We start from the raw sequence: 12,735 nt of genomic DNA, 5'->3' as shown, positions 1-12,735 counted from the left end.
CTGAAAGGTACAGCAAATATATTGTTGTTCTCTTTAAAAGAAAAAGCATGCTTTTCAAGATAAGAAGGTAAAAGGAAAATGTACAAAAATTAACAAAGACCGCGGGGGGAGGGGGGGAACGGAGAGAGAATGAGAGAATGAATCCTCCAGGCCTTCAGGAAGACTTCTGGAATAACTAACCAAGCACCTATGACTTGCTCCCTGTGTACACAGGAGGTGACAAGGAGCAGGGTTTGTTGATTTTTCAGGAGACAGATCAAGTTAGTGGTCTCTGAAGTAACATGCAGAAGCCTGTGACAGTTGGCAATGCTGAAGGTCCCACACTATAAGGACTTTCTCAGAGGATCCTATTTACATTTTAGAATGCCTTTCCAGGCTGATGGATGACTTATCCTGCAAAATGAAGCACAGTATAATGTGGAAAACCTGGCTAGTGAACAGAGGACAGCAATGATGTCTTCAGACTGACCTAATATTACTGGACTGGGTAACCTGTCCCAATTCCCAGTCAGTCTTTTTCAAACTGCACCCCAGGCCCACAGACACAGCGGGACAAAGCCCCATGCAGACAGCAAGGTAGTCAGGTGAGATGTAGTTACTGGCTTTCAGAACAAGTCTGTCTTCCAATCAGTCAGATAGGGTAGCGACATGCATTAAGAAATACATCTACATGATAAGTTCAAAACATCTATTTTCTATGTTTGTTGCCTTTGAAGGCTGTTTGCCTCTTTAGTTAAGCATAACTGTTACCTTGCTGGTGTCACTCTTATTTTTGTGTCTAAGGATTTCAGTCAAGAAGTGGGTTAGCCCAAAGCAAATCTTACGTTATAAAAGCCATGCAACACTTGTCATCTGTCATGCCAAACTCTAAAACTTCAGAAACAAAGTACACCTAGAGGAAAAAAAATAACTCTAACAAGACTTCAGTGCTGTTTTCTATTACAACCACTTTGGTACACTTCCTTGGGCATCAGAGAGGTGATGATGAAGACTGCAAACAGGGCTTCTTTTCCTGAAGGAGTACAAATTGTATAGACTTTCTCTCCAGGGACTATCTTGCATCCCTAGCACTTTATTTACCCAGAAAAATCTAACCCAGTTTAACTATTACCACTGAAATGTCAATTTAAAATACTTAGCTTTCCAATACCTCCCTTCTGCCAGTGTTTTCCCAGCAGAAAGTTAACCAAGTGTCTCGAATGAAAATTTCTTTGCTATAAATATCTGCAATTATGGCCTCTAGATTTTATGACACAAAAATTTTATTTCACAAAAATCAGTAGAATTATATCATCCTATTTAAGCACTCCCATCTCAAATTAGTTCTTTCACCTTGCCTCCTTACATTTTGTAGATAGGCGATACACATTTTCAGTGACATGTTCTGCATGTTGAAGCACACGCACATATTCATGGAGAAAATACCACATTGTCACAGGCTGTTTTCAATCAAGAGCTTAAAAAGAAATAGAGAATGATCAGTTTCACAATCCAAATTATCTGCAGCAGATTCAGAAACACCACGCTTTATAAACTGAGATGATGAGTGTGTACCGTCAAAGGAAGGTCATCTGATTCACGTTCCAGTAAAGGTTGAAAATGAGTCAGAACCAAAGGAAACATAATTCCTCCCCACTCACACCCTATTCTGTCCCTCAAACATGGATTTTATTAAGAGTTTCTAGTTCAAAATTTTACACGTGCAGAGGGCTTTGTTTGCAAGAGGACAACAACAGGACAGAATAGTTCCCTTCAGGGTGGAACAGACAGTTAATACAACTCTTGTTTTGAAACAAAGACTTTGGCAAGGCTCAATATGCCTTTGACATTCCTCAGAAAAGCTACCCAAATCTAGACAAAAAATAAAGATTTGTTTGTTGGTTTTTTTTTCTCCAAAGGGCTTAAGTGCTCAGAAGAGCCAGCTTCCTATACAACAGCCAGAAACGCCAAAGACGCCACTCCCATGAGAGCTGAGAGTGAACAACAGGCAAGAGAGCACAAAACAGATGAGAATCCCACATATGATTTGGACAGGTACAAAAACATGGGGTGGGGGAAGGATCAAGAGAAAGCGTAGACTAGAAGTTGGATGTAGGAACTGGGAACTCTTGAGCGACAGGATGAGATCAGGGAAGGAACAGTGGCAAAATGAATAGGTGTGACTCAGAAAGCAGTAAAAGGAGAAGAGAAGGAGGTAGCGAATGTGAGGAAGAATTTCAGGACCACAAATGGGATAAGAAAAAAAGAGGAGCTGCAACTGAGATTAAGGAAGAAATAGGCACTCTGTGTCCTTTAGAGCACTGCCTACTTCACAGCCCTTCTTTCACTTCAAAACCAATGTTTAGAAACAGCATTGCTCCCTGCAAACAAATTTCTGAGAATCTTGCTAGAAGAATAGGTCTGTAAGTCTCTTCTGATGGTGGTTCACATGCAGTCTGATCATAACACTGCTTTGGAGCATCCATCAATGAACAAGGAAACGTTCCTATCACAGTTATTTTGTTTGCAAACTGATATTAGGAATAAATTTAGTCTTATGAAAAACAGAACCGTAAATGAAGTCTGGCTTCTGCAATTAAACCAACTACATCTGATACTCTTATCCTTACCGTAAACAAAAAATTCTGGTTTTATAGAATTTTATAAAATCTTCTATTTCTATTTTTTATTTCTTTCTCTAATGTAGGCTGCTGAGAGGTGGAACATTTACAATTAAATACAATTAAAGCAAACACAGCTCCTCCAAATCAATCAACATATTTTAATATTACCATAGAAGTAATATCTACTAATGTCGTTATTGGAAAAGAACCAGTACTTTACAGGCAAGCAAAAGAAAGTCCCTGCTCTGAAAAGCTTTCAGTCTAACTTAGGTGATTTAACAGTGGTTCAGAACCACAAGTGAAGAAAGGAATCTGAAAGAAAAGATTAAAATCAATCAAAAGTTTTATACAGCAACAAGGAAAATCATGAAGTTCATGGAGTAAAAGGAAAACTCAAAGGAAGAGGGAAAGGCAGAAAATAAGTAGAAAGAAGTAAAAATAGAAGAAAGATAACAGGAAAGTAGTGACAATAACATACTGTATTTTGAAAATGAAGACTAGAATACTAGATGTACTGAGTACAAAAGTCAAGAGTAAGTCGTTTGTGGTTAGGGGATTTCACTGGCAGGAAAGTCAGAGATGATGATGTGGCAGAAACCACAATGACCAACACAATAGGGTTTAGGTATATTACAAAACCAAAGGACATGATTAAACAAGAGAAACAGTGAATCAGGTGAGTAGACATTTTTATCTAGCTCTCAAGCTTACAGATTCAAGTAGTGGGTATGACAACAGCAAGACAGGACTAAGGACAAATTGTTCCACATTTAAACTCACTGATTTGTGATTTCATAACCAAAACATACTTAAACACAATTCAGCAGAAATACCATCAATATATAGTAGCAGCAAAAGATTAAGGCCCAAGATTAGGGAAGGACATTGGTCAGAAAACTTTTCAAATACAGAAACCTGGAACTTAACAAATAACTAAGTGCAATCAAGGTGTCAAAAATTAAAAGAAAGAGGAAAAGCTTACCACACTGATTTTAATCGGAACAAAATTTAACCCCTTTTAGTCTGTGAATTTTACTCTATTCTAAATCATAAAGGACACAAATCTCTCTGAAACACTGAAACCTTTCAGATATTTCGGTTATTCCTTCGGTTATTCCTTCGGTTTTTACTATTCAGTTACTTCAGTTATTCTGTATTACTTCTGTTATTACTTCTGTTATTAATTCGGATATTCTGTTATTATTAGTTTTTTCAGTACTATCACTGACACATATATGGTCACATAGTTGTAAGACACCAGCATGTTAAAATTAAAATAAGAGATGAATGCATATAAATGTAGGATAACAAGTCATGGAATCACACTATACTTCTATACATCAATTATTCAGTTTTGGTTACATTTTAGATAAAACTTAGGAGGAAAAAGGCACAGATATGAAAGCATATATAATGAGTACAGACTACCTATTAGAGGAAAATACATTTATCAAGAAAATGTAATTAATACTTAAAATCTGGCACTCCCTATTTTTAGTTCAGACAAAAAAAAAAGAACCGCTTGTCTGATTAGAACAAAAAAAGATTAATTTCTGTAATGTTAGGAACGGTTCAGGAGGAAGCATTGAGCAGATGGAGAACCAGCTTTCACTGATGTCAAGTCCTGTGATTTTACTGCAGATCTTTATTCTGGAAGGGGTTTTTCTGTTTGAGAAAGCTACTTTGGCTAGGGAGGAGCAAAGGAGACGAGGGGGGAGGCTGCATTTTTGTTGATTTCAGATACCTACAGGTATATAACACAGCAGTATCTCCCAGGTCTATCAACAAGTCCAAAGCTGCAGACTGCCCAGGGCGTAACTGTCACAATGAAAACCTTTGCATGTAGAAATGAGACCACTTGGATAACGATCCTCCACAGATGGGAAATGGTAAAGGGAAGTTCTGATGTGCTGGAATGGGGCTAGAAGGAGACGCAGGAGAGGAGAGCGTGTCAGGGAAGTTCAGAACACGTTTATGGAATGAGGTAGCAAAAACAGGAGAACATGAGGAAAGATGGAAGTAAAGCACATGCCCTTAACGGTTTACTTCAGGAGCACATATCCTAAGAGTAGTCAAGTGACCTACTACCAATCCTCAGTTGCAGCAGTGTAACCTTTCAAGACCAGTAACCTGGTACTAATATCTTAAAGCTGTTGATAAAGTAACCAATACCTCTATGTTCTACACAGAGCTCATGTTACACGGTGAACAGCAGGGACATGAAGTGTGGTATCTGTTGTGTTTTCAACTAGCGCATTGTATCTGGTCAAAAATTCATCTGTTCCACACAGTCATAAAGACGTGCAAAAAAAGAATTAAAAAACACTTTTCACTATTTTTCACACAGAGCAGTAATGCTTTCAGAGCTGATAAACAATGATTCTTCATTAGTCCAGATATCTCAATGGTATAAGAAACAGAGATGCAGAAACAAAGTTCTATGGAGACATACGGGTATAAAAAATTTCACAGAACAGACATACAAAATGAAAAGTAGTAGAAGCTGGCAATCAAATACCACCAGAAAGTGGGACCCCTGATATAGAGTAATCCAAATCAACAATTATTATGCAGCTCTGTAAAGAAACTGATTTTCAGTCATTCTCTAGAACTGTAAAACTCAAAGGATCCTTTTTTAGCATCTGAACCGTGCCCTGCCATTGCCATTCTTTTTGTTTGTGCAGAATTAGCATCAAATGTAAGAAAACTAATTTACTCTTCACTGTATTTTTTTTCCTCAAATCTCTCTCAGTATATACTTAAAATAGAAAAGTTGAAGGAAAACCTATTTTTAACACAAGCCTTGCTCCACAAGTTTATCTGTTCTGCTTTTCCGAGACGGTCAATGGTCTTCTGTATACTGCAAATTCTCAAGTATATATCAACTGCGGAAATGACAAAAATGCAGCAATATTTTGCAAGACACACATCAAAATTAAACAGGCCTAAAAGCAAGACATTAAAATAACCAAAACAACAGGGTTTTAGGGAATGTGACTGCTACCTCACAATTCCTATACTTACTGTTGATTACTATTATGCGCCAGTAACTGCTCTTTTGATTTTTGTTCCACATTTCCTATTGTATTCAAGTGCTATGTACCTATAGAAATGATATATATTTTCAGAATATCAAAACCAGTTTTATTTGAACTACACAGCATTTCTCTTTCTTACCTTTTAAGGCCACCAGAATTATTCAGCCATGGCCACAAAACCCAATGGGGAAAAATTCATGTCCAAAATTATATTTTTTCATCTTGATTGTCATCACATCTTGCAACTCAGCACACTGTTAGTGAGGCACTGTTAGTTGGCAGCTTTTGGCTGCTATACTGGTAATGCCTACCACTTTCCTTTAAAAGTGACCAGGTCCCTGGATACATTTTGATCAGCTCTGTAATGAGATTTTAAAAGCATATTTTTAGATCTAAAGCATCTAGTCAAAAACCTCATGAAGAATTTAAATCTATTTTGGGACACTTAATCCTCATCAGTTAAAAAATGAGGACAGCTCTTCAAACATGGCAAGATTCTTCTAGCAAAGTAAGGTTATCCTATCACTTCCACCTCTCTTGTTCTTTACGCTTCATCAGCATTTTTACTAAATTGATTCAAGACATATTCCCTGAAGGCTTCACAATGGACTTGTGGTTTACATCAGCTAGGCATCAAAAGCAATACAGAAAAGTTTGCTTTGCTATATTCGAGGTTAATTTAAAAAAAATACACAAAATGCTAAAAAAAGGAAAGAAACGGACTTAAAAACTAATGTCATCACCCAACTTTACACACAAATATAATAAGCCCTAACAAAGAAGCTCTGTCAGGGTAGCGACATCAGCTGTTATCAAAGCCACCTAGCAGCTCTTACTTAAAACTATTTTTGGCTGCTTTTTTAACTATTCAGCCTGAAATTTTCCATGTCAATTGTCTGCTTCAGATAGTTTCTCCTCACCCTCCCCTCACCGCCAGCTTTTAAAAAAAGAAAAAGTCAGACTATGGCTGGAACATTTTTCTACCACCAAAGGACCTGGGAAAAAAGCCCTTGGAAGCGCTCCCTTTGAAAAACCGTAAGCACTTTCCTGCCCTGAATCAGTAACTTGAAATCAGGCTGGACAATGCTTTTGCATGAGGGGTACACACTGCTCATTTTGTGAAAAATCTGACCTACTTTAGCCAAGCTACAAGATTCTAGACATCAGAGTTTGCACATACTTTTTGGCGAGATCTGTTGGAGCTTAACAAACAATTGCCAAACAGTCCATCCTCAGTGACCTTCTGCATGTCATCCCAATGCGCAAGGCAACTGAAGTCAGTTTCCCCTAACCTTTGGTCATGAGTGAAGAGCCAGATTTTCACTGTAAGAGATGTCTATTTAACAGGCATTAGGTACAACACTGAACAAGAAGCACTGTCTTGCATATTTCCGCAACCTCACCTATGCCAATATCCCTGCCAGAGTAGAAAACGGTGGCCTGTCACTTCATATTGCTGAGTAACTGAGCAGGACTTAGGGTACACCAACATAGTGTGTGGAGGGAAAATGGAGGAAACAGCTTGTAGTGGAGACTAGAACTGGAAGCTTGAAAGAATAAACAAGGAGTGACTAGGAAGGAAAGAAACTAAGAGGAATGTAAGACAAAGAAAGGTATGGTAGGGGACAAGAGAAAAGTTAAGCCACATGAGCAGTTCCAGGCAGAACAACTCATAACTGGAGATCACTAAGACGGGATAGAGTGAGGGACAGAATATATCTGACAGAGCTGGATTTTGGTGAATATATGTGGAAGGGAGCTGGCTCAGAACAAAAGGCTGAGAAAAGACTCACCACCAGGAATCAGAAACATAGACAAGAAGAAAAGTCAAGAGAAGCAAGGGAGAGTGAGAAGAATTAGTAGGCAGGCAAAGGCTGACAGCAGAGAGACACAGCGCAGTCAGAGATGGTCTGGGACTAGTCAGGCCTAAATATTTGATTGAAAAGACAGAATCAGTGCTCCACTAGAGATTGGCTTGAGGCAGGGACAAGCTGAAAGTATAGGCAAAAAACTAAATAAAATGTGTGTCTGCAGAAGCTACCGAAAAATGTAAAATAAAAATACCCTAAAGACCTACCCTCTGCAAACATCTGCAAACCCCTTCCTCCTCCTCTCAGTAAAAAAAATCCCACTTTCTTCTACTACAGAAAAATACAGTATAACAACTCGTAACTCTCTTACTTTCTTAATTCAAGCAACAGTAATGTTCATGTACTAGGTTTAAAAGCTCCAGTCCTGCTAATTATCAACATGACACCCATATCACAGAATATTAGCCTTCTCATTTTGCTATTTTTTGGATGTTTTAACTAGAAAATTACATGTAGAGGCACATTTACAAAATACTAAACAAATACCAAGCTTGGAATTTTAATTCCTTGGACATCAGTAATTCCTCCATTTAAATTTGTCTACCAGCATTAATTCTGCCTTTATTACTACATTATCCCAAACTATTTTTTCCACCCTATCTCACTCGATTAACAGGATATTTTCGGTAATAAACCCAAGACGTATCTTGAAGGATGGCTCTTTTTAAGACCCTGCTTTCAATATTACGGAACCTAAATGTTACACAGGAGAACATGTTTTTAATGTGAGCTTTCGCCACAGGATTCTTAACTGGCTGCATTAATTACATTATTTTGTATTAGTAGTGAATTGCAAGACTTTTCTAAGCTTTTGCATTCATGAAAAATGGCACTTTAACTCCATTCCCTCTCCAGTACTCCCCTAACTGCTTGTTGCAATTGAATTGGATCCACTGTGCAACTTCAGAATGCTAAACAGCAATATACTAAACAGAAGTCAAAATTATCCAATAAAGCAGAAATGCAAGCTTCTTCTCAGACCACTAGAAATAAAGATGACTGCATTCTCAGTTTTCGCACATAAGCCAAAGAAACCATACAAAGAAACACCCTAACACACATTGCTTTTCTTATGTGACTCCAAGAAATCTGCATTATTGTTTTGGTCTTTTTTTCTTCCCCTGAAAGTATTTTATTTCATTACTGTTTCTTATCAATTTATTTTCACGTCAAGAACAGTCACAATATATCCTAAAATAAAGCACTTTAAATGAAAGATTTAGAATTAATAACTAGTAAGAATACTAACAAGATTTTCATTTTAGGCATTAAGAGAATCTACAGAGTAAAATAAATGGGTTGGTAATAACTATATTGGAGCATAACTTACCAAAAATACAAATTAGTAGAAATATACAGTATTTCCTTATATCCTCAGTTCAAAAGAACAAACACAACATTTTCAAGACATTCTGAAGGCTAAGTATCAAGTTAGAGATATTAAAGTTTGTCTTAAAAAGCTGAACCACAGCAACATGCAGCTCAGAGTAGGTCTCTTGATTTAAAAAGTTTTGAGTTGCGATATCTGCTTTGCTGCCCAGGCTATGTTACCTATCCAGCTCTGAGGTCCATACCAGGCATCTTAACTCCAACACTATTTACCATGCAACATACCATTCAGAGAAGTCAATACACATCTCATGATCCTATGATTAAAACTGGCAATTTAGGCCCAATTCTGTAATGTTCATGAAAAACTGAACTTCAGAAATTGATTCTGGCACAGAGAAAGAAAGGTCTGCTCCTTGTGTCTTTACCGCAGATAATTTCTAACTTACCCCTCCAAGCTGTGGCTGGAAAATCCAATTAATCAGATTTGAGAGATTTCAGAGCTTCCAAGTTGCTCAAAAAAAACCCCAAACAAACTCATAATACATCGTTCGTAGCTTTTTACTGAAAGGAATTCCAACACAATGCCACATCAAGAGTTACTAAAATAATTTTAGGTAACTTGTTTTTGTGCAACTGTCCATACTATTCATGTATAGCTAAAAAAACCCAGAATCTAGTACAGCCTGCCTCTCCACCTCCTCCCTCTATTACCTCCTCTAAAGAGGAGAAAACAACGGATCTTTATTTTCAAGGAGAGTAACACTTGCTATTCATGCACAGATCTGTACAGTGATGATTACAAATCTTTGTCAAAACAGACAAACAACAGCAAACAGCTGCTTGACTGCTTTGCTCTGTTTAATCATACTAGCAACTTTTTTTGCTTTCTGGAAAGCAACCCAATGACGAAGATCACTAAGAAACCCCTTGTCAACAAGAATACTCTCAAAGACTCAAAGTAACTAGATGCTGCACACACTCAGACCCATACATAGTTTCACGAGAAGGCTATAAATGCAGCAGCCCTCTTACTCCCCATCTGCCACGGCTCAGTGCAGCCTATATCCCCATGGAGACTCTGAACACTCCTAAATACATAGATGGCAGACTTACTGAGGCAGACAGGAATGGTATCCTAGGGATCTGTTTCATCATCAAGGACAACAGCCAGAATAGTAGTAACATTTCAAAATGCAAAACTAAAAAACTATCTACAGAGTAGCAAAGGCTTACCTGCTGAGCTAAGCAAAACACTGAAATCTGTTCCTCTCTGTGATTCCCCATGTTCACTCTGTCCCTCTTTTTCTGTATCTTCATAACGGCTCCAGTTGGAAAAAATCTTTCTTCTTGAATATTTTTTCAGTTCCTCCTTTTCTTCTTCCTCTCGTGATTCAGTATCATCATCATCCTCTACCTGTGACATTTAATTGGACAGTTAAGCCGTTGCAACTCAATAGCATTTTGTTCTGTATTTAAACAGCCATTCATACAAACAACTCCAACCACGAAATTAAAACCCAGAAAGACAAATCAGCCTGGATTCCCACCAAAACTTTAGATCAGGTGCTACCATCTTCCTGAACTGCATATAATTCATCAGTAGTATAACTGACGGCACCTAGTGAAGCTTCAGTTCTTACATGGGTCAAGCAGTGACACTAATGCAAGTTCCACTGGTTCCCCTGCTATTGTGGAAGCCCATAATGAACAGCTTCCTTCCTGAAACTGAGAGCAATGTATAGGGAGCAGAATTTAGAATTCAGTCACAGTATCTCTGTCCAAATGTTGCAGTGATAAAGATGATAACTGAAAGTACCGATGTGTAGAGCAGAACAGGAAAAAGGTAACATAACAAATATTGCAGAAAAACATCCGGAAAGGGTGATCTATGTAAGATTTACCATTATAACAAAGTACAGGGTCTTAACTCAAGTAATATGGAATAATGAATCAAATTAATTTCCTTCAGGAAAGCCATTTTATAGAAATACACATGGAAAAATTAAATAGACTGCTGGCAGTCTACTAGTCATATGCTTAGAAAGGTCTAAGGTCAAAATGAGAACTCATTGCAGAGTCAGCTTAAGATGCAAGCAAAATAGGCATAAGCCACAGGCACTCATCAGCCATGGAAAGCTCTCCCCTCCCTTGAATTTTCTATATCATCAGAGCTCTCCTCTCCCAGAGCTTGGGGTTCCGCTGGAATGAGTACCAGTTCGCAAACAGAAAGATTTGCTTCCTGAAGAAAGAACCACTCAGCAGGCAAGGGGAGAACTGGGAGCAACCAGAAAAGTTCTGTGCACAATAATTTCTGCAGAGGTCTCAAGCTCTGAAGAGGTGGAGTAAGGGAGTCAAGAAGAGCTTCCCACTGTGCCTGCTCCCAGGCATTCCTGCTGACAGCTCCACTCTTTCTTCCCTCCTTTACTCCACCTCTCCTTTCACAAACCACAGTGTGCTGCTGCCATAATATAAGGTTTTGCTGTCCCAACTGTAAGTACATTCTTCATGACCAGGGCAGTGAAATTCAAGTTTATCTGCACTGCTGTAAAGCTTAAAGCCATATCCATTCAGTATAAAATAATTTACCAAAAGGTAGCTTGTTTTTTAAGTCATTACACAACCATAAACCAAAACACCCTTACAGCTCACCATCGGACACTGGCTTTAAGGAGGACCTTGGCTTTGATAGTTTAAACCAAATATAAGCTTGAAATAAATGTGAAGAGCAATTATTTATGTTTTTAAAAAGCTCTTGTAAGTTACGAGCATCAACATCTTGTGCAGAAAGATTACTAAAATCTATAGCAGTTACTGTGTTTCTAAAACTACATTAGAGGGAGTTTTTTAAGCTCCTACTGTGAACTTACATACTGGTACAACACTGTACAACCTGGCAAAAACAACTGCACAAAGCTACTGTCAGGAACAAAACACCTTCACTTCATTAATTTGTTTTGTAATAGATGAGTTACTTTCATAGCTCAAGAAAGGACATAGAGCAATGCAACACATGGTTTAGACTGATTTTAGAAATCCATTGGGAAGAAGGCTTAACTACTCTGTAGAAAATTGTGTAGTTACATTTGGCTCAGCTAGACAAGGACAATCTGAGATTTTTGTTTCCTTTAGTATCCAATTACACAACAGAAAAACCTCTGTCAACACCAAATAAATGCCTGTTGCACACCAAATACTATATTTATATGCAAGTACATCATCATCAAAAGATGACTGACGCAGACAGGAAGTAGGAAGTAGCAGTCTGTGGACAGTGGAGCATTACTACTCCTTAGTTCTGAAAATATATTAAAAATGACCAAAAGTAGCAGTGAAGCCTGTTTCATGGCTTTTACACAGACGTCAGCTGAAAGACAAAGAATCTCCAGACCCTTTGAGAGATCTGATTAGGAACGGCATGAGGGGATGGTAAAATCATCAGAGCTTAAAAACACACTAAAAGCTGTCGTAATTGTACAATTATATTCCCAGTTGTCAAACAGCTGACAAGGAGGAAAATATTCCATGCATTCTCTCTGTTTCTGTGCAATTTTTAGGTAAATTTTCTTCTCTTTCTATTCACGGGATAAAGACACTGAAACGGTTTTTGTAGACAAACAGTTGTTTGTGTGAGCAAGGGGATGAAGTTACAACTCACTATTACTGGGGACTGATCCAGAGCTATAGTTTCCACAGAACAAAGGCCAAATCCACTTATATCAAGATAAGAACGAATTTATTTCTTATCTGTTCTTCTCCTATAAATTAAAGATTTGCTATAGTCCAGCAAACCTAATGAAATTCAGTGCCCAAAATAACAGAGTTGACACAATTCACAAGTCAAAGCAAGAATAGTGCTACACAGGTAGATCTGTGTTGTACTTTGTCTTTGCT

The 12,735-nt window shown here is 38.0% G+C and overlaps 1 protein-coding gene across 1 annotated transcript in view; it reads right to left on the bottom strand.

Moving 5' to 3' along the window:
- AVEN (apoptosis and caspase activation inhibitor) overlaps window positions 1-12,735 on the bottom strand; it is a 101,193-nt gene that overhangs the window by 61,546 nt on the left and 26,912 nt on the right. Inside the window, exon 2 of the mRNA XM_075103209.1 lies at window positions 10,078-10,258. Within this exon, the coding sequence (XP_074959310.1) occupies window positions 10,078-10,258 (181 nt within the window). The remainder of the gene's footprint in view (window positions 1-10,077; window positions 10,259-12,735) is intronic.

Source organism: Phalacrocorax aristotelis, chromosome 9, assembly GCF_949628215.1.
Source record: "Phalacrocorax aristotelis chromosome 9, bGulAri2.1, whole genome shotgun sequence".
Lineage (NCBI taxonomy): Eukaryota > Metazoa > Chordata > Aves > Suliformes > Phalacrocoracidae > Phalacrocorax > Phalacrocorax aristotelis.
Note: the sequence above shows the minus strand (reverse complement) of the source record. Positions and strands in the feature narration are given on the sequence as shown.